This window comes from Apiospora kogelbergensis (genome assembly GCF_038363985.1).
Source record: "Apiospora kogelbergensis strain CBS 113332 chromosome Unknown utg000002l_segment0_segment0, whole genome shotgun sequence".
NCBI classification, from domain to species: Eukaryota; Fungi; Ascomycota; class Sordariomycetes; order Amphisphaeriales; family Apiosporaceae; genus Apiospora; species Apiospora kogelbergensis.
Genome location: NW_027117419.1, coordinates 1,324,964 through 1,344,274, shown reverse-complemented (window position 1 = coordinate 1,344,274; position 19,311 = coordinate 1,324,964). Strand labels below are relative to the sequence as shown.

The 19,311-nt window shown below is 53.3% G+C and overlaps 6 protein-coding genes across 6 annotated transcripts; 3 read left to right on the top strand and 3 right to left on the bottom strand.

Annotated features, from left to right (window-relative positions):
- Window positions 1-213: 213 nt before the first annotated feature.
- Window positions 214-3,331, bottom strand: PG998_003298 (Phosphatidylethanolamine; the record flags this gene model as incomplete). Its single annotated transcript, XM_066870116.1, is given in 4 exon segments — window positions 214-327; window positions 424-2,235; window positions 2,250-3,079; window positions 3,139-3,331. The coding sequence occupies 4 exon segments, from the start codon at window positions 3,329-3,331 to the stop codon at window positions 214-216; spliced, it is 2,949 nt and encodes a 982-aa protein (XP_066733866.1).
- Window positions 3,332-4,812: 1,481 nt separating this feature from the next.
- On the top strand, window positions 4,813-5,271 carry PG998_003297 (uncharacterized protein; the record flags this gene model as incomplete). The annotated part of the gene is made up of 1 exon (XM_066870115.1): window positions 4,813-5,271. The coding sequence occupies one exon, from the start codon at window positions 4,813-4,815 to the stop codon at window positions 5,269-5,271; it is 459 nt and encodes a 152-aa protein (XP_066733865.1).
- A 1,220-nt stretch (window positions 5,272-6,491) lies between these two features.
- PG998_003296 (eukaryotic translation initiation factor 3 subunit G-domain-containing protein) lies at window positions 6,492-7,533 on the bottom strand (the record flags this gene model as incomplete). Its single annotated transcript, XM_066870114.1, has 3 exons — window positions 6,492-6,719; window positions 6,796-7,444; window positions 7,517-7,533. 3 exons carry the CDS (start codon window positions 7,531-7,533, stop codon window positions 6,492-6,494), a joined length of 894 nt encoding a protein of 297 aa, XP_066733864.1.
- Window positions 7,534-8,472: 939 nt separating this feature from the next.
- PG998_003295 (uncharacterized protein) lies at window positions 8,473-11,112 on the bottom strand (the record flags this gene model as incomplete). Its single annotated transcript, XM_066870113.1, has 1 exon — window positions 8,473-11,112. One exon carries the CDS (start codon window positions 11,110-11,112, stop codon window positions 8,473-8,475), a length of 2,640 nt encoding a protein of 879 aa, XP_066733863.1.
- Window positions 11,113-12,743: 1,631 nt separating this feature from the next.
- Window positions 12,744-13,031, top strand: PG998_003294 (uncharacterized protein; the record flags this gene model as incomplete). The annotated part of the gene is made up of 1 exon (XM_066870112.1): window positions 12,744-13,031. One exon carries the CDS (start codon window positions 12,744-12,746, stop codon window positions 13,029-13,031), a length of 288 nt encoding a protein of 95 aa, XP_066733862.1.
- A 4,448-nt stretch (window positions 13,032-17,479) lies between these two features.
- On the top strand, window positions 17,480-18,347 carry PG998_003293 (uncharacterized protein; the record flags this gene model as incomplete). Its single annotated transcript, XM_066870111.1, has 2 exons — window positions 17,480-17,687; window positions 17,938-18,347. The coding sequence occupies 2 exons, from the start codon at window positions 17,480-17,482 to the stop codon at window positions 18,345-18,347; spliced, it is 618 nt and encodes a 205-aa protein (XP_066733861.1).
- Window positions 18,348-19,311: the final 964 nt, after the last annotated feature.

The following is a 19,311-nucleotide window of genomic DNA, read 5'->3' as shown; positions in this document are numbered from 1 at the left end:
TATGGACATGGAACGAATCCCATTGTTCAAGTTTCCCCTTCAACTATGCCTTTCGACGGTGAACGGGGCAAGAATGGATTATTCCTCGCAGATTGGTATCTTAATAACTACATGAATCACATACGCAGAACGACGCTGTAGCAACAAAATAACGAAATAGAGGCATCGTAACCATCCAGGTTCTTTTCTCTTCCCTTCGGCCCCCATTTCAATTCATTTCTTCCCAGGCAATGATGGGCATTGGCCGCACGTGCTGGCTGCCTGCTTCTGCCTCTTTTCACTCTTTCTCGGCCGCAGGGGGTTGAAGTACCCTTGGAATGCGACATGCTGTATGGGGCCTATCGTACGAGATATTAGCTTTCCATACCGCACAAATCAAATAGCCCGCTCTGTTGCCGCAGAAAAGGGAGCGAAGATACTTACAAGAGCCTTTTTAGCATTGCAGATTCTCCATGCCAGCTTCCGGACGTTCCCATCAACAGGCACGACGGCGGGGGCGAACTCAATACCGAACATCTGCTGGATCGCATAAACCACGCGCTTCGCGTATTTCCCGTCCCGCTCCACGTGGCTGCCAAAGGGTTCGTCAGAGGTGTTGGGCGCGATGTCCGGGTCGCGGTCGAAGCAGTTCTTGACCAGCGGCAAGAGCGAGTCCTGCACGGCCGTCTCGTACATGCCCTTGGTGTCCACCTCGACGTCGTCCTCGTCGAATCGGCCAATCTGGATCTCGAAGGGCTGCGAGATGGACATGACGTTGTGGTTGCCGCCGTGGTGGTAGCGGAACTCGAAGACACCGCGGGTCCACCACAGCTTGTCACCCTCGAATAGGACTTCTCCTCCCACCAGGTTGATGTCAGTACCAGCCACCGGCTGATCGTGGACGAGAATACCCTTGTCAGCGCTGGGAGAGTCGAATTGGCCAGGCGTCGTGGGGACCCATCGTCCGAGAGAAGAGACCTCGGTGACGTCGCGAGATCGGTTGTCGGCGACCATGTAGAGTCCAACCCAGTCCTTCTTGCTGTGATTGGCCGGTGCGGTCCACTTGACCTTGATAGGGGCACCATACGTCAGGATCATTGTCTTGAGCTCGCCTGGGAAGCGAGCCCGAGTCGCCTCCTTGCCGGTCGATCGTTCTGTCAGAGTCGAATGCACAGCTGACTCGCCTCGTACTTCCAAGGAATAGTCCTTCGGGTCGAACCCGGCCAAGTCGGGAGACAGCTTGGTCAGCGTGAGACGAGCCGGTACGTTATTGAATAAGGCAGTAGTATCCCGGACGATAGTTGATACTCCAGCAGCCAGCTTTGGGCGAGCGGACTCCAAAAAGTCCTCCACGAAGTGAGAAGTGCCGTCCACGACCCGATTGACGCTGGAGTAGTAGTTCTTGACTGGCGGCGGAAGTGACGAGCGTATAAACTTGGTGAGACCCGCCTCTTGACGAATCTCTCGCCCGTAGATCTTCCGCATGTGTGGCTTCTCGACAAACTGTAAAAACCCGAAAGTGCACAAGTGCCCTGTCAGGGCCAGAATAAAGACGGTCTTATTCCACGTGATCAGTGCCGCTCCCCACAGGCCAGCCGTGCCAAGGAACCTCTCGGGGTTGTTCAGGAAGCGATAGATGGACTTGTATGTCAGCCTCGCACCCTGGTCGAAGAAGAAATCCCCAAAGAACCAGCCAAATTCCCCAAGGGACTCGTGAATGCTGACGGCCGTCCAGATGTGGAGAGCAATGAGGACAGCACCGAGAACGTGTTTCAACAATGCAGATCCGTTTTCCCAGTCGCTAGGGAATGAATACATCTTCCAGCACGCGGTGATGAACGACGTGTACGTCATGACCTGGGAGATGTGGTACATCCCCTTCCATTGCTTCCAGGCTTCACCGGCGTTCTCACCAAACTTCAGGAAGTGGCGGGTCCATGATTTGTTCGCAGACTGCAGGGACAGAATGGCGCCGAGACCAACAGAATACCATAGTCTCCAGGCCGTTGCATGGAGGGCGAAAAGCAGTTGGAACAGAGGCGTGTCCGGGGTCACAATTGCTACAGTAATGAGGTAGCAAACGATGAGCAGAGAACAAAAGTCGGTTGTGCGGAAGAGGTCGACATTGTTGAGCCCAAGCAGATTATGAATGGGAGCGGGAGACGCCTGAGGCGAGGGACCGGAGAAATCGTCACTCTGGGCTGCATCTCTTGGCTCCGCAGAAGTCGTCTCAGCCTCTAGAGTATCCACCGCCGTCTGGGGATCTCCACGTTTGCGAGGGGGTGGGGGTTGTAGGTCTTGTCAATATGCGGGTTCTCCACATAGACGAGGAAGGCGAACTGCGCGGCATGGGCAAGCATGGAAATGAACAGCACCTGGTAGCTGGCCGCCATCATGGAAATGCCATAGTAGCCGGCATAGCCAATCGAGTACATGGGATGCGGCGCCATCTCAAAGACGCCGTCAAAGGTCAACTCCTGGTCTATCAGGTAGAAGAAGTCACCCCAGTACCATGCATAGTCTTTCACCACTCGATGAGCGTCAAGTTTCACCCACAGATTGAAGCCAATCAGGACCAGGCCCAAGGCCCAGCGGCCAATGCCGGCGAGGGCCGACTCGCCCTCGGGCGTGTGCGAGCAGGCAATTGCAAACAAGCAGTACGACACAAAGTCACACATGAGAATCAGATCGACGAGTCTTCGGAAAACGAGCCACGTGTTGTACTCGAGAGGGGCTTTCTCAAACTGGTAGTCCTCGGGGATCTTGGCCTCTAGCTCCCTCTTCAGAAGATGGTAGAGCCATGGCCGCGGGTTTTCACCGGTAGCAGGATTCACAAAGAGCTTCCACTTCTTGGCCCAGATGACGAGCTTGTTATCGTTCGATTGCGCTCGAAGCAGCAGGCCAATGCCCAGATTGTAAGAAGCACGCCACAAGGCAAAGATGACACCGAAGACGATTTGCTTCACAGACGCAGGCAGGAGGTAGAGCAAGGCCATGTGTGCAGCGAGTATGGCCAGCACGATGGCATCGGACAAGTTTTTGGGCTGTCTTGGGTCAAGCAGCTGGGAGACCATGTCATGAGTGGTCGGTACGGTGAATACTACGACACGAGCCCTAGGTTAGTATCACATACAGTCTTGTTCAATATTCCTTACTGACTTGTTCCGTCCGGAGTGCGGCCAAAGGTCTTCCGGGCTTTCGGATCCGGGTCCGAGTCCGCGTCCGGGCCGTTGTTGGGGGCAGCATTGTCCGGACGTGGGGAATCTAGCGACCGCTCGGCCGTTGAAGAGGGTGCGGCGTGTCTCTGGCGTAGCTCGCCAGCATCTGTTGAAGGAATTGCCGGAGAAGACATGGTGTTGGCCCGGCCAGAAATAGTGGTGGTGTTGAGTGAAGTTGGAAGAGAAGGAGAGAAGAGAAGGGAGAAGAGAGCCAGGTGCCAGGAGGAGGCAGGAAAAAGAGAATCCAATTCCGAGCCACTACTGGCTGGGATCCAAATACCCTATCCCTATGTAGCTGTGAAGGCCGGCTCAACCAAAGTGTCGATTGGCTTCTAAGGTTGGACCACCCCGTATTTTCCTCTGCGTCGGCTAAGTGATACTTCCAAATAGCGCAGCCGAGCTCGTGGCGTGGAAATGGACGGGCGCATTGCCGGTTGCCCAGACGGCCGGCCTGGAACCTACGTCACGTTATGACACAAAACATGCGGGGGACCAAGACGGGGAAGCTGTTGGAGAGAGCCGTCTCCCACGCTTTCCAAACATATCTGAGATTGAGAAGCGGTATCCCCAACAGATCTTTGTTTTCTTCCCGACACGTGTGTGATGGATTGACCGATAGGAACGCCGAATGTCTTTGCGGCTCCAGTAAGCAGGTACTTTCTGGATTGGACGGACTGACTGCCTTTGGCTTGCCGTACCTAAGCGAGAGCTGGCGTGTTGGCAGGGCCACTGGGACCAAAGAAGAATAAAAAAATAAAATAAAAAAAAAGACATGTGATTGCTTTACAGTTAGGCGCCGTTTCCCTGGCTAAATTGATGCATAGCACTAACCAGCTGCTGGCTGCTGGCAGTGCATCCAGTTCGGCGAACGAGCCGAATCGGCCTTGGCCCCTTGAACGTTGAACGGGACGGGACACATAAACCCTCTCATCAAGACCTCAATGCACTGCCAAATTGCAATGCGACAATGGGCATATCGCAGCTTCTTCTGTATACCACGCCAAACCGGACAACCCGCAGCCACGACCAGGATGGTATCTGGAGATGGCCGTGTCGACAGGGGTCCTGGCGACCTTCTTAGGCGTTCCATGTGGTTCGCGTTTATCTCCAAGCTACGCGTTTGATTGGATTCTTATGCACGCCTCGAAACATCGCCCACAAAACTATCTTTTTCCTGCCCGTCAACCCTTACTTAGCCCGTCGACACGTACCAACTGATGAAGTGTCATTCACGAGATGGACCCCTTCTCCGGAGTTCATGGGGGCACGGTCTGCATGAATCCACGAGCAGCGAAAAGGGCACTCCGTAGAGAAACCCCTGGAAAGGGAATAACAAATATAGGAACAGTTCATGCGATATTACTAGTGTGGGTTCATCGGGATATTCTTCTCCAAGTGGAGGAAACATATATAACTGATGGTATATGATTGCCCTGTGACTCATTTTGCGTTGACGCTTTTCTCCTCGTGCGGTCTTGTCCCATCAGTCACTCGTTTACATATATAATAATCATACGGACCTTGAGAATCTGAAGTCCCCTTCGCCTCATCCAATCAATCACCACCACCACCACCACCATAAGCCATCTCCGACAAGGTTATGCCTCTGTTCAACATGGCCAAGGACGCGACATCCAAGAAGGGCGGCAAGAAGGGCAAGGGCAAGGAGACGCCCGAGATCTCGGAGAAGCCGCTGCCGACGCCGCGGCCCGGCACCTCGGGCACCGAGAACCTGTTGATCACGAACCGGCGGCAGGCGTCGGAGCAGTTCCAGAAGGCCCATCGCGCCGAGAAGGCGTACCGGGCCAAGAAGCACGCCACGGCGGCCCGCGAGAACTACAACGAGACCAAGGCCCACTTCTCCGAGGCCCGCTCCCACTTCGCCCAGGGCTGCCGCGGCGTCTTCACCGTCATCCGCGCCGTGCCCTACCTCCTCAGCGAGAAGCGCGAGGCCCGCCGCCGCGCCCGTGATCAGGCACGCCGCCAGCGCGACCTCGAGCGGAAGAAGAAGCTCGAGGAGGCCCTCGCCCGGCAGCACACCGCCGACAGCGAGAACGAGTCCGATGAGGATTAGAGAGGGAAACTCTCTACGGAGCCCCGATCGACAGCAACACACAATGAGCAGCATCTCACGCTCATCTAATAGCCACCGATCGACCTAAACCGTCAGGTCCAGAATCATTCTTTCAACCCTCGTATGCCCGCTTCACTCGTCCTTAGTGTGGCATACAACCAACCAACCACTCGTTCTCTGCTTTACCTGCAAGTCGTATCAACACTCGTTTCGAAGACCGACAAAACAACCACAAATTCGCTTACATGGAACACCCATCGGGTTTCCATCACCAATACCAACCATTACGTAGCCCAATTCAGGGGCATATCGTACACTATCGTTTTCAACTCCAACACCAGAACATTAACTCGGCGAGATACACATCGACCAATCACTATTTCAAATACCTTACCATTTTCCTTTTTCTTTACTTATCTCACCCTCATACTATTTCTCTTATTTTTAACGACCTGACGAGACAAACGTTTCATAATGAAAACCACGGCACGAATACACCAATATTCCACCAATACCCGGCAAACTATAATCATAGTTTTCTCTTTTGATCCTCTTGTAGCGGTCAAGGTAGAAGAAGAATTTTCTATATATACGTTAAACCTATATATTTAGCAAGACTTGGGGAGAGGTGGCAAGGGAATTTTCGTGTTGATGCGTTTTCCTGGGGAAACTGATCTCGTCTTTTTCATATCAGAATGCCATGTCGTTTTCCAGCCGGAGGGGAGGGGATGAGAGTATCTCATGCCCATGAAAGGGGGTGTGGAAGGGGAAGAGGAAGAAGCACCTATTACAGACCATATCTGTCATCCAGCTACTGCAAACAATACCATGATCACTTCCAACTGCATATTGCAGTCTGAAATCCACATTGAATCTTTCACTTTCTGATGGTCTGTAATTTGTGCTATCTTGTAAACCGGGAGTACAGAAGACGTGTCGATTATGCTTGCAGCATGCATTCACCGGGATGGCCCCAAAAGGCTCTGAATTCCACATAAAGTGGATGTTGTTTTAATACACAAATCCTAAGTTTGCATTACTGGACGGCATTTCCTTCATCGACATATATGCTGGACGAAAATCGTAAGCCATTACAGCAATGTGCAATCTAACTTGGGTGTCCCAATGAACCATTTTCCGCAGCACCCAATTCTCATTGAGGAATCGGATGTTGCTGTAAATCGCCAGGAGTATGCTCATCCGCCACCATTGTTGTCCCTTTACGTGGCTGCCTTCTTGGCGAACTCGACGCGCAGAATCAAATGCTTGAAACCATAACCGTCCATCTTGTTGCATGCCTTGACCGCGTCCGTCCTGTCTGCGAAGCTGATGAAGGCGAAGCCCTTGGCCATACCGGTATCGCGATCCTTGGCCAAGAACACACGAGTGACACGACCGAAGCGCTCGAACATATCCCGAAGCTCGGCTTCTTCTGCCATCTCGGAAACCTGTAGTGGAGGGAGTCAGTATATCAGTAGCACAACGCGTAGTAACTAGGTGAGGCAGCAGCAGAATAGAACTCACGTTTGTGACACGCAGCGTAGCCAAGTCGTCTCTCTCGCCGTACTTGCTTCCGCCCATCCGCTCGCCAGCAGCCGCACCGCCCGGCCCTCCTCGGAGCGCAGGCGGGACGTAGCTGCCCTTCTTGCCGGCACCGGCGCCACCGGCGGCGGCGGAGGCAGTGTCCTCGTCGGCCAGGCCGGCAGCGGGGTCGGCGGTTTCGGCGCCGACGGGGGCCATAGTGTCCTTGTAGGGACAGCGGGCAGTGAAATGCTCGCCGTTACAGATACGACACTTGACGGTCTTATCCTTGAGCTTCTCCTTCATGGCATTGGCGTTGGCATCCTTGGACTCATCCTTGGCGTCGCGCTTCCAGTTGGGCGACAGGCGGAAGATGATGTTCTCGCCCACACTTGTCGTGTCCATCTGCGGGCCCTTGGGGTCCTTCTCTGAGAGGCCGAACTTGGGCAGGACCTTGCGCTCGGCGACGCGCGGGTTGACGACCTCGCGGTGGGTCACCATGCGGATGCGGCGCGTGGTCTTGACCTTCTTGCCGTCCTCATCGAAGCGGTATGTGATTGTCGTCTTGGTGCCGTCTTTGTTCTGGATGGTCTGGGGAGGGGGCAACTCGGTGGACGTGGTCTCATCGAGATCGTCGTCGTCGGCCCAATCTCTGCAATCGAACCAATGTCAGTTTTCAGGTATTTTTGGTGGCGGTCGCGGATTTGTGTGTTTGTGTGCGCACCTAGCTTTGTTCGACATAATGCCGGTATTTCTGTTCCCAGCAGCGGAACGGTTCTTCGGTGGTTGTTTTACGGCAAGAACTGCTTCGGGAATGTCGAATTCGATGGTAGATTCGCCGAGGTTTGGTGTTGCTCGTCGTCGTTGGATTTTTGTATGCTGGAGGGCTTATTTTGCTAGAAAGTGCAGTTTTGAAAATGTGGGGCTGCAAATCGATCAGTATCGCCCCTCCATCCCGCCTGAGCCAGCCTGAGGAGGGGGACGTCGCTGGTCGCTATTCATCCCAGCCGTTTATTAGTCATCTCCGTAACAGGACGAACGCATAGCAAGTAAACCTTACTTACTTTCCCATGTGCCCGGGTATTCTGCTTCGAGTTATTGATACGTAATATTTCTCCGATTTCTCTGTTCCGATTGGGTTATTCGCGCCATTACCAAATCGAAGTTTGGGTGCAGCAGCCCATTGGCGGTTGGGAATGACACTCATATATTCGACCGATGTTTGTCACCTGCAACATTCATGCGACAGATAGGTTGATGTTTTCTTCTGCAATAACAGCTACGCACACAGTTGCGTACTTGGTAAGCTAACTATCATTACAAACAAAAGCCGACTCGCCTTCTGGCCGATCAACAAGATAGTCCAAATCCAGTGGAAAGTAATATCGTCACATGCTCCAGAACCTCTCGGAGATAATATAGTCGGCGGGCCTCGCCGCCTCACACCCTCCTCTTTTTGCCCCGACCGGTTGATGCTAGTCTGAGATATCTAAGCATCTTGCGGGCGGCTCTCAAAGCAATAACAACTCCGTCGTGATCATCATCCGTCATAGGCCACGTTAATAATAATAGTAGTAGCGATGATACAGAAAAATAACATAGAAAAGGGAATCGAACTCCAAAGTGGTATCACAAACAATCAACTTTATCGCAAATCAAACACATGACAAGAAAATGGGATTAGGTTTTGAGGCTTCGCGGAGCCGGGTCTTGGTATTTTTTCGGTATCGGCGGAAGAGCGCAAGTTGGTGGCGGAGCAGGTGGCGGCGGCACATTGGTCAGATGTGGCATGCTCCTGCGACTCAACAGACCTTTGTCGGCAGATGGCGGTTGCTTGGACGAGTCGTCTCGACTCGGCGATATAGATGAGAGGCGGGCAACAGATTTTGGTGGCAGAGAGGGTACCACGGGGTCGCCAGAGGCATGGTCGCCAAGACTGATCATTGACCTGCGTGGCGTCCTCTCCTCTATTGTGTAGCTTGCTCTTTTGAGACTGACGTCATGGGTGCCGGCCATCATTGTGCGTCGTCGGTCTGCATCATGACTCCCGAAAGAGGACACAGCTCTAGGTGCTGCATCATGCGAATGGGTCAAATGACGGGACAGGCCCCCAGTAAGGGACTGAACAGTAGGCAGAATATACCGCTCTACTTCCGGGGACGGTTCTGCCGCGAGTTCTTTGTTAGGGCACATGGCTATCATGCTCCGATACCTCTTCGAGTTCTTGTTATCCGAGAGCGTGATGGTGGAAGAACTCGACTCATTGGTGAGGCTCGATCCTCGTGACGGCAGCCTCTCTTGCTCAGAGGATGACTGGCTAAGAACCCAAGTCGAAAAGACAGAGACAGCGGGCGACTGGGGATTCTCCTCTATGACGTCATGGCTGGAGATGGCGTCAAGCTTCCGGGCAAGGACGTCCTGAGGTGAAGCGGGAGAGTGCGGTGACGGCTGGTCTACCACAATAGAAAGAGGACGTGACAAGGCCAGCGCGGTTGGCGGAGGTTTCCTGCCAAGTTTGCTGGGAATCTCGGGTTCGATCCATTGAACCGGATCAGCAAGATCTGAATTCGATGTGCTCGAGAACCGCTTATGGCTAGAGTTTGGTACGCTGAAGTTCGGGACACTCTGTCGTGTCGAGATCTGTGGAGACGCATCCCTTAGATTTGGCACGTTCAACATGGTCGAGTGCGGGCGGTTGGATGGCTCAACCCGGCAATCGAAAGAGGCCATGTACGGCTGCATCGACTGTCTGCGGTTGGAGATAGCTTGGGCATTTGGACGTAGTCGGGCCTCAGGATGGTGCTCAGGCTGCTGGGAATGGTGCTCGTCGATATGGCTGGTAAAGCTGGCCCTGGTAGGCGAGCAGGCCGGAGAGGAACCCTCCGATGTCAGATAGGTTCTCTGCCCAGACGAGATGAAGGAGAGCCGGTTGTTGCTGTCGCGCAGGTTATCAAGAAGCTGACCATCGGAGGAATAGTGACTTTCGGTGGTAGAAATATCATCAAGCACGGCGTCCAGGGCAACATCGTGACAAGACTCCGATGATTGCCTTTCTGATGATTGACGTTGGTAGCTCTTTCGCCTGCTCTCAGGCGCCCACGCAAAGTCTTGCTTCATTACATTAGTGAAGCGCTCAGGGTCACGTACGACGAGTGTTCTCTGACTGGACTGAGACCTCAGGCCAGCGGGGATCTCGTCTTCCTTGGGCTTGCCGGTCTCTGTGAGTTTCTTTTTCCCTCCCAAAGCCTCAATAGCGTGTCGTAGTAGCGCCAGCCAGCTATCCATGTCTTCTGCAGCCTCAAAGACCATAAGGAAGTTCGAGGCATGCCGCCTCTCAGACCCACGAAGTTTGGCCAGGAGTGATCGAGAGTCGCTGGCGGGTGTCCCGCTCGGGTCCATTAGGGATGCGACTTGGAGAACCCAGTGTTTCCCGGGGATCATGTCGCTCGCGAAGACCGCCGATTCCCTCGTGAGCTGGAGTACCCTCTCCGGTAAACGGTCGAATGAGCCCTCATTGGCGTACTGTAGGAGATATCCTGAAGTAACTAATACGTATATCTTGGTAGTCCATTCCAGGAAGTTCTTGGAGCCCATGTTTCGGTGGTGCTTCTTCCATGATTTGTCCCCCTTCTTCTCTCCTCCCTCCTCCGATTCGAGAGTCATCGTACTGATCGACATGTCTTCTCGCAGCATAATGCTACTGCGCGACCCGTTTAAGCGGAGAAGTGAGTCAGCTGACAGAGTAGGGGCCGGCAAAGTTGCGTGCTTGATAGCCTGCGGATAAACTTGGAACAGCGGCGGAGATTCCCAGTTTGGCACTGCGCCGCCCCGGCCAGTACGCGGAGTGCCGGTAAAGGACGCCGCGGGGCCTTTGATCTTGCCGCTGCTCGTCTGCTTTAAGCGAGGCGCCGAAGCCTGTGCTCTGAGTGGCGATGGCAATGCCGAGCGATGTGTGGGTGACGAAGGCGAGAATACGGGCAACGAAACGTCCGACTTCTGGCTGTGGAGGACATGGGGCCAGTTACTGATCTCGGCGAGAGAGGCGCGAATGCCCGAGGATCGTGAGGTCTCCCGGAGCGTAGAAGGGCCATCGAGTTCGCGACCGTCCTTTCCGACCTTAGAGCGACCGAAGATAGATCGCAGACCGACGATAGACTCGCGCTTGTTCATCTTGTCAGGTATGGTGTTTTGGCGCAACGGAGCTCGATTCTCATCCCCCATGGTAACGATATCTGGTGGGCGTGCTCGTCGCAAGCTGCTGGACTGGGCCTTCAATTCACTTAGAGACCGTTGGGAAGGGCGTGTATGCTCGTGCTCCATGGCGCACTTCTATAGGTTGGATAGGCTCGACCAAACGATGAGAAGATAATCCTATAGTTGACGACATCCAAGGCGCGCAATGGGTGTGTATGATAAGACAGATGTCTAAAGTGAATGCTCGAGCGACAAATACTCCGAGTCCCAACCAACAGGAGATGATGATGCGCTCAACAACCACGCAGCAAAGGAATGGACGGAACTCGCAGAGGCATGTATTAAGAACCAATCAGCCCAAACCCACGAGCAGCACAACAACCGGTTTATTATTCTTGAAAGAAAACAATCCCAAGCTGAGACGAGGTCAAGGCAACCCTGTTAAGCTTCAGGTGCGTGCCCTGCGAGGCCCTGCTGCCCCCGGTGTAAGCGGAAGGTTAAAAGCACCGCTCAGACTAGCTTATTAGACCTTTTGGGGTGGAGATTGGTGATGGGCGGATTTATGGAAATCCAAGCTGGTTTCTGGGCATTAGTGGGAGTATATGGAGAACCTGGACATGGATGAGGCAACCTCATCGCCGTGACGTATCAGATAAAATCACGGTGAAGCAAGACGGGGGGGAAGGAAGGAAGTTGACAATAGGCTGTGAGAGGGGAAGAGCTGAAGAGGGAAACACGCCTCCCTGAGCACCTGTTCGCGTCCAACAGCCCGCAAGTAGGCAACAAGTAAGCTCGCTTAATACAAGGGCTTATTAGCTGGGGAGGGGAATCAACAATGAGCAACAGAATCGAGAGGAAAAAGTAACGAGAATGCGGGATGTGAAGGGAGGTGACAGGGTGACAAGAAGAGGATCGATCTCCATAAACCTACATCCTGCCGGGCTCCATGCCTTGATGCCTACCTAGGTGCTAGGCGTGCAGCGTGCTAGGGAACACGTACAGGGGGCGTTTCTCTGTCTTCTGCTCTGTCCTTCTGTCTCCCTCCCCCGGTCCCGGGACATGGACTTCAGCCGCCAGTGCGACCATGTACTTGTCTAGTTGTGTCCTTCGCCTGGCCCCCAGCCAGCCAGACGTCCTAGCTTGGGGCTAGGCGCCCAAGTACCGGGAGGTGGTACCAGGATGGGACCTGGCCAAGTCTTGTTTCCACATGCAGAAAATGGAAGTGCCAAAAGCCAGGGACACGCAAGTAAGTATGTATCTATCCCAGTAGTTGCCTCGGGATGCATTATATTTAGAAGGCCCGGAAAGACTTGGAATGCGCAAGAGCACCACGCCAGGTTATTCAGCAAGTAGGTAAGCGTAGTAACCCCACAGGGCCACGCAGCAGCTGGGTCGTGAGCCCGACTGTGAGAGGTCTCACCTTACAAGTACACACATCGAATGTACTTGCACAAACAAATATGCAGCAGGAGGCAGGAGGTGCGGCGGCAATTCTTTGGATAGGTGGGATGGATGGTACTTTGGCTTCGTAGGTGAGGGGGGCCAGGGCCTCCACAGCGCGGGAAAAGCCAAACCAACCTATTTGCCGTGTTGGCAGTGGCCGGCACGCGGGATAGCCATGCGACACCGTACCCAATTGATCGTTCCAGCATTGAAGGACTGATTGGGAATGCATCCAGCTAGCCAGTCATAGCGGAAACAACTTTGGAACATGGGCATCTTCTCTCTTGGGTCTTCCGCGGGCACAGTCAGCAGTCATGGGTGAATGGAATGACAAGAGGCTAACGCCCAATTTCCGCACGGAAACTTTGTTCTTCTCCTTCCAAGATGCGCCTCGGCTTTCCTTGCGCGCTGGAGGGAGTGGGCGAGCGACAATGGCATCCCACGAGCCAATGCACCCTACGGAGTACATGCCGCCCGACTCTGGTCTTGCGAAGTGCAACACGCCAAAGCCCCTAGGGAAGAACTCTGCGGCAGAAGCTCAGCGGATCGTCAGGCGTTGGCTGGTGTACGATGCAACAACATGGGCGCCCAATGGTGCTTAATGATTCTATATACAGGGTAGGCATGCCTTCTGTAGATGAAAAACTGCCCTTTCTAGCGAGCTCAAAACGAGGCGGCGACTCAACCCAATCCATTTACGAGACAAAGGCATGACAGGTCATGTACAACTCGGTAGACCGCACTCCTCCTTTCCTCGTACAACAACCATAATAACTCCATTAATTATTAGATGAGGAGAGAGCCATCTAAGCAGCATACTTAACACCACGCGATATGCATTTTGGTCCATAAACATCCCATCCCATAGCATAGCGCCTCAGCTGTTCTCGAGGCTCTTCGCCACCCTTTCATCTTAGTCTGGCCAACTCTCACATGGTTTCGCGGTGTCCAAGGTTTCGGCCGGCTGCATCGCCGTGTTGTACAGTCATCCTTCCGTCGTTGTGGTTCTGAAGGGTGGAAGACGTCGTCGTTTCTGTCGCCTTTCATTCACTCATTGCAGGCTAGGACACCACTAACCTTCTGGTGAGTACTTGAAACTCTCGGGTGTCTGGCCATACTTTCACGGGCACTTGCTCGGTATAATCTTTTACATAAGTCTCAGACGAAGCGCTGTTCTGTCCCTCGCCACGGTTGTGATTGGGCTGGCGATTGCACACCGCGAATCTTGTGCCCCCCGCCCAATCCCATCGTCAACCAGACTTTCACCATCTGGTATCTGCAGAAGGGCCGAGCAAAATAACGGCGCCCAACACCTAAGGACGGGACCTAAGATCCCATCAAGCAGCTAGCAAAATGGGATGTCGGAGATTGCCCTGCATTGCCATGTTAATGCAGGAACGGAGGCAACTTGGTTGGTCCACCACTCTGAGGGACACCAGTAGGAACGCGTCGTGACCCAGCTTAGCATGTGCAGAATATGTACGTGACTACGTGACTGCTCCTAGATGGATCTAGCTAACTAATCAAACATCTACCGCGCAGTGGTTCTGGTCTACGGAGTAGGAATAGTCTGCTAGCCTGGCAGTGTGTGCAACACAACCGAAAGCATGCAGGCCATCCCTGCCTGTGTCGGGCGTGCAATTTCCAATACAGCAGCACGCAGCTGATGAAATGCTCTTTGCATGCTGTTAGTCACCATCGATTCCACCGTCGTACGCGGACTTGTCCAGAGCCCAGTCCACCCAGTCCAGGTCCCGGGCTACGTGCCGCTGCGGGATAGCTCTCTGTGAACAGCTGTGATGAAGACTCTGCCACCCCACAAACTACAAATTTTACTGAACAACGAACGACCTTGTAATGGAGAACGGATTTGCTTTGCTTATACGCATGCCGTCGACCGTCGGCGCGCCTTGCCTTGCCTACTTAGTTACTATCTAACCAGAAGCAAATTGAGATCCGTTTCCTCGGGACGCGCCTGTTCGGGCGATGGAATTGGCGCGGCCGAGACATCCGTTGGTGGCCGGCAGGCGGTCATGCTGGTACAAGAAATGAACGGATGCAAAAAGAAAGCACTACAGCTACGAGCAGCTGAGGGCCACGAAAGCCCTATTTGCCCCCGTTGCTATACCCATCTGCACTCCCAGGATTCGTCAGCAAGATCGATGAGCTTATCCTTTTTCCGCGCACCCCGACAACGGGCCGGTTTCTTGGGGCCTAACGCAGAAGAATCCATGACATGTACAGACGGTGTGATACAGCTTCAACACTTTTGAGCGAAATATGCTTACGTTCACGTAACTCCTGAGACACCTGCAGTGCTCCTCCCGATGAGGAGATCGCCTCCAACCTTACGCAATCTTTGCTGCATCCCAATCCTCCCCCACCAATCGCCTAGTGGCGCCCAACGACTGGACGGCGACTCAGTGTTCCTGCATTAGCCGCTTTTCCCAGGAAAACAAAGGCGGACTCTGCTGACGTGCGTTCAAGACCTTTGAGCGGTGGCTTCATGAGAGACAAGAAACTGCCTTGCTTGGAGGTTTCACTCGAGCGCGCACTTACCCGTAAATCCATGGGCTGGACCAATGGCCACCTCTCCCTTTCTAAGTACAAGCCGGGTGGCTTCAAGACTTCATAGTTAATATTCTACTACAAACTCCGCCACCCCTTGCGTGGGAAAGGTTCCAGCGCTTTACCTTACGTGGTGGGTTAGGCTTCAGCCATGATACTGCATGTGGGAGGCGAGTGACTCGCGGGTATATATGTCGCTACGACAACCCATAAACGCCTCTGAGTCAAAGGATCAAGCTTGGCGGAGACCAAGCAATGTCGCCGCCTTTCGACGCTTCATCCGAGTTTCCATCATGGGCGGCGTCAAGCCATCTTGTACGTGCCTGCTCGAGGGGCCCCCTATACGGCCGCGATCGGCTGTCAGCTACACAAGGCGATCAGCACAATCACATGTATACGAGCTCATTGCATCTGCGTGAAGAACCGTCTAGATGTTGCTCCGAGAATCACTGTATAAGTCCATGTGATTTCGGGACTGTTTCAGGGTAGGAGCTGGGAATTGCCACCATGCAATCACCCATATGGGCACCAGGGCTACTTCTAACTGCATACTGCCTATACTGGAAGCTCAGCTTCTACTGGAAACATGCAGTTCGACCTATATGAGTTGGGTCGGTTGGCCACACAACAATCCCGTGTTCCTGTAATATGCAGTAGCCCTACGGAACAATACATCTAGGCTTTCTTTTCCAGCTGCAGGTCTGTACTTGTCAATTTGCACCATCATCATTGAATACGAGGATTTATAACGGAGAAAAAGTCCCGAATGTTGTGGCTAACGCTAGAACATCTAGTCACGTCTTATTCCGAACCTGAAGTTAAGCATACAGTGTAGTTCAAGACAGCTACCAGTAAATATTCCGATGAACTTCCTCGCCATGACCAGGTGATATAGCTGTATAGTTATCTCTTTCTATCGACCAGTGGTTGTTGACAATTTGTAAAATGGTCGCATTGCGTGTACACGCCAGGCAGCCAGGCTTGCTATACTGCTGTTCTAGAGACGAGCGTCTCTAGACATTGCGACCTTAAATGATTCAATCGCGAAGGGCATTTAGCCACACCATTGCTATGAGCTAGGATTACACTGCAATAATTTCGTGGGTGTGTTATAATTGGTTACTCTGAACCTTTGTTGTATGGAAATGTATATACTCGCTCGCTATGTAAACCGCGAGCCTGTCCGAGCTTGGAAGAAACAATAAACCAACTATGCCTCATCCTGTAGGGCAGCCCGCTGTAGATGGCGATCCCCTTCTTAAGAGACCCTTTTTCGATAACTACTAGTGATACATGACGTTCTGCTCGCCCACATACAGACGCACACAAGTGAATGGTGGTGATGCTACTGAGCCGCTACGCCCTGGCGTGGCCCTTGTGAGAATCTGTAACATCGAACCCGGTGCAAATCCCCTATCTAGGCAAGAAGGTGTGGATGCAATCCTACCCTACCTTATCCCGTCAGCGAGTCTCAACGAGGGCGCCGGTTTCAATTCTTGGGAGATGGTATCGTGTGCAGCAGCAACCCAATCACCAAGGAAAGTAATTGGTAATTGACGGAAGGACGATGGGCGTTTATGCGTCATTGCCATTTAACTCATACGTTTCGATCGACGAGAATGTCGCGGCGCAATGTGCAATTTGGCGCGCAGGGTAAGGATCGCTATGGTCAGCTGTATTCCAATTCCAAATGTCCGTCGTGTTTCAACGTTATCAATCTTGGTGTTTTGTTTAGCGACCCCTCCTTCAGTGAGTGATGATGGAATCTGGTAGGTGCATTCTAAGGCTGAAGGAAACCCCGCATTCCGCCTGCAGCTGATCAACGATCAACAGAAGGAACAGGTAGCCGGGACTTACCCCAAGGCAACTGTGCTCCCAGTTGGATTATGTCTACAGTACCTCCCATGGCCAGACGGGTTGTTCAGGTTATCAACTAATTGCTCTTCTGGGACGTTAGCAGCGGACAACGACCGCCTGACTTGAAGATCGAGATGTGAGAGAGCCGAAGTCCACAACCGTGAGAACGAAGTCGGACAAGACGAAGACGGGCAGCCCAGGATGGAGTCACTCTCACAAACCCCATATGTCACGCCCCCTACTCTTACATTCCACAATCGTTCGACTATTCTGGTCACCTGGGCTGTCCAGGGAGCTCACTCCTCTTCGTAGTAGTACTTTATGACATAATAATACCCCAATTGACTCTTGGCCGTGAGAGAAAGAGCAAGCAAGAGAGGAATCGGCCACCAGCTCTCCAACCTGCGACCGGGCAACAGCATCCTATGGGCAGGCTGTCACCGGGTTGCAGAAGAGGGCAAGCGCTGAATCAATCCGCCAAGAGGTATAACCAAACGAGGCGACGTCGCGCAGCTCGGATGCATGCCCAGAGAAACCAAGTAGCAGTACTCCAACCAGCCCCAACAGAACCATTAGCAATCGATCTCGTAGTAGAAAAAGACGAGGACGAAGAAGCAAAACAGCCATGGCCCCTGATTTGAACTCACTCCCGCCTTCATCACCTCCAGTACTGCCTGCCGCAGCCTCACGCAGCATGCACTCGCCGAATCTCAACTCTGAGGCGAGTATCGCCATGGGCGGTGAGTCTCCACCTCTTGCGTCCCGCTCCGGCTCCATCTCGCTCCAGGCCGCCGCCACCATGAATGCAGGTCTCCAGCGGGAACCTTCACGACGTAAGTTGCTTCCCCCTCCAAACAGACCGGAAGCTTTGTGAACCGCGAATCCAACTCACCTTTGTTGTCTCCCGCCTTAGGATCATCGAACGGTTCCCTCTCGCGTCACCGACAGTCTCCCTCCGCCGGTCGCCGAAGATCCGTGGTTCTCCATAACCTACAATTGAACGACCCGTCCATTCCATCTCCCGGCGAGATGGTCAACGAGCCCGGCGGCGTTGCGGGCGGGCACAGCAGTGTCAGCCCTCAGCCCATTACAGGATCGCCTTTGATGTCTGGGGGAATTCACACCATCGCGACAGAGCTCCAAGCCTGGGCGAGCTCCACCAAGAGCTCGAGGCTGAGCAGGAAGCCCAGGTCAACCGCTTGCTTCAGATGATCCGCCTACAACAGGTCCAGCTCCAACACCTCCAAGGCTCCCAAGGCCAGCCTCCGTCTACCGTTGCTGCCGAAGATGGCACACCGACCTCGGAGCTATCTAGCTCGCTGCCTCAACACCAAGGCGTCCCCACGCCCTTGTCTCCGTACCCGCCCGTACCCCTCTATCGAGCTCGACCCCGCGATCACCCGTCATTTCCCACCCTCGCAGCTCCTTTGATATCAACAGATCGGAAAGGCCATCTCGTCGATCCAGCCATGCTACCTCGTCCCCGCGTCTAAGGTCCACGTCTATTAGTGCTGAAGGTGGTGAGCCCTGGCTACTAGGTGGCGGCCGCGACGAGAGCGCTTTCTACCAAGCCGAAACGCAGTCTCTGATCCGCGAGAATCAGATGCTTAGACATCGTATTCGAGAGCTTGGTAAGTTCCAGAACATAAGAGACGCCTTCGGAGCATCAAAACTGACTATCCCCTCAGAACGGCAGGTAAACGACCCAAATACGCATTCATCTGTTACGCGAGAACCTACACACCCTTCCCACCTACTGCAGTCGACGTCGATATCCGAGGACGATGGGGGCGGTGCCGGGCCGAGCTCCGTTGCTGTGACAGAAGCTTCAACCCCAGGCGCCAGTACACCGAAACATGACTAACTTTGAGACCGTGTTTATCGTCTCATGTACTTTGATACAGTCTTCTGGGGTTTCGACCCGACGGCGTTACGGTTTTTACAATTTGTTTAGGAGGGTCATGAATTTGGACCACACACCCATGAGGGCAAAGGCGTTACGGGGGGCGGAAATAGGGTTGGTCGGCGCTATGGAAGTACTAGCCAATTCATGGCAGCAGAGTGTGACAACCAGTTCGTTCATCCCTTTCGAGCCGACAAAAAAAGCATACAAGAAGTGTATTGCACAGACAGACGTACCTATCGTAGTGCCCGTATAAGTAAATGGAAGGCTTTCCTGCTGCCATAACGAGACTCAATATATGTTAAGAATATCAAAGGTACTGCGTGAAATTTATGTAGTCCACTGCAAGAATCTTTATCGACCTGGCATCTGGGTAATGCGATACATTGGACCTTTAAGTGGCCAAGACCAAAGATATGTAGATATGGAGCAGGTACTATCATACCACCAAAGCCTCGAACAAATAGAAAACCAAAATATCTGTATCTATGAATAGTTGATATATGCTACCAGGAGAAAGATCTATGCTCTTGTCCACGCTCTATACACACAAC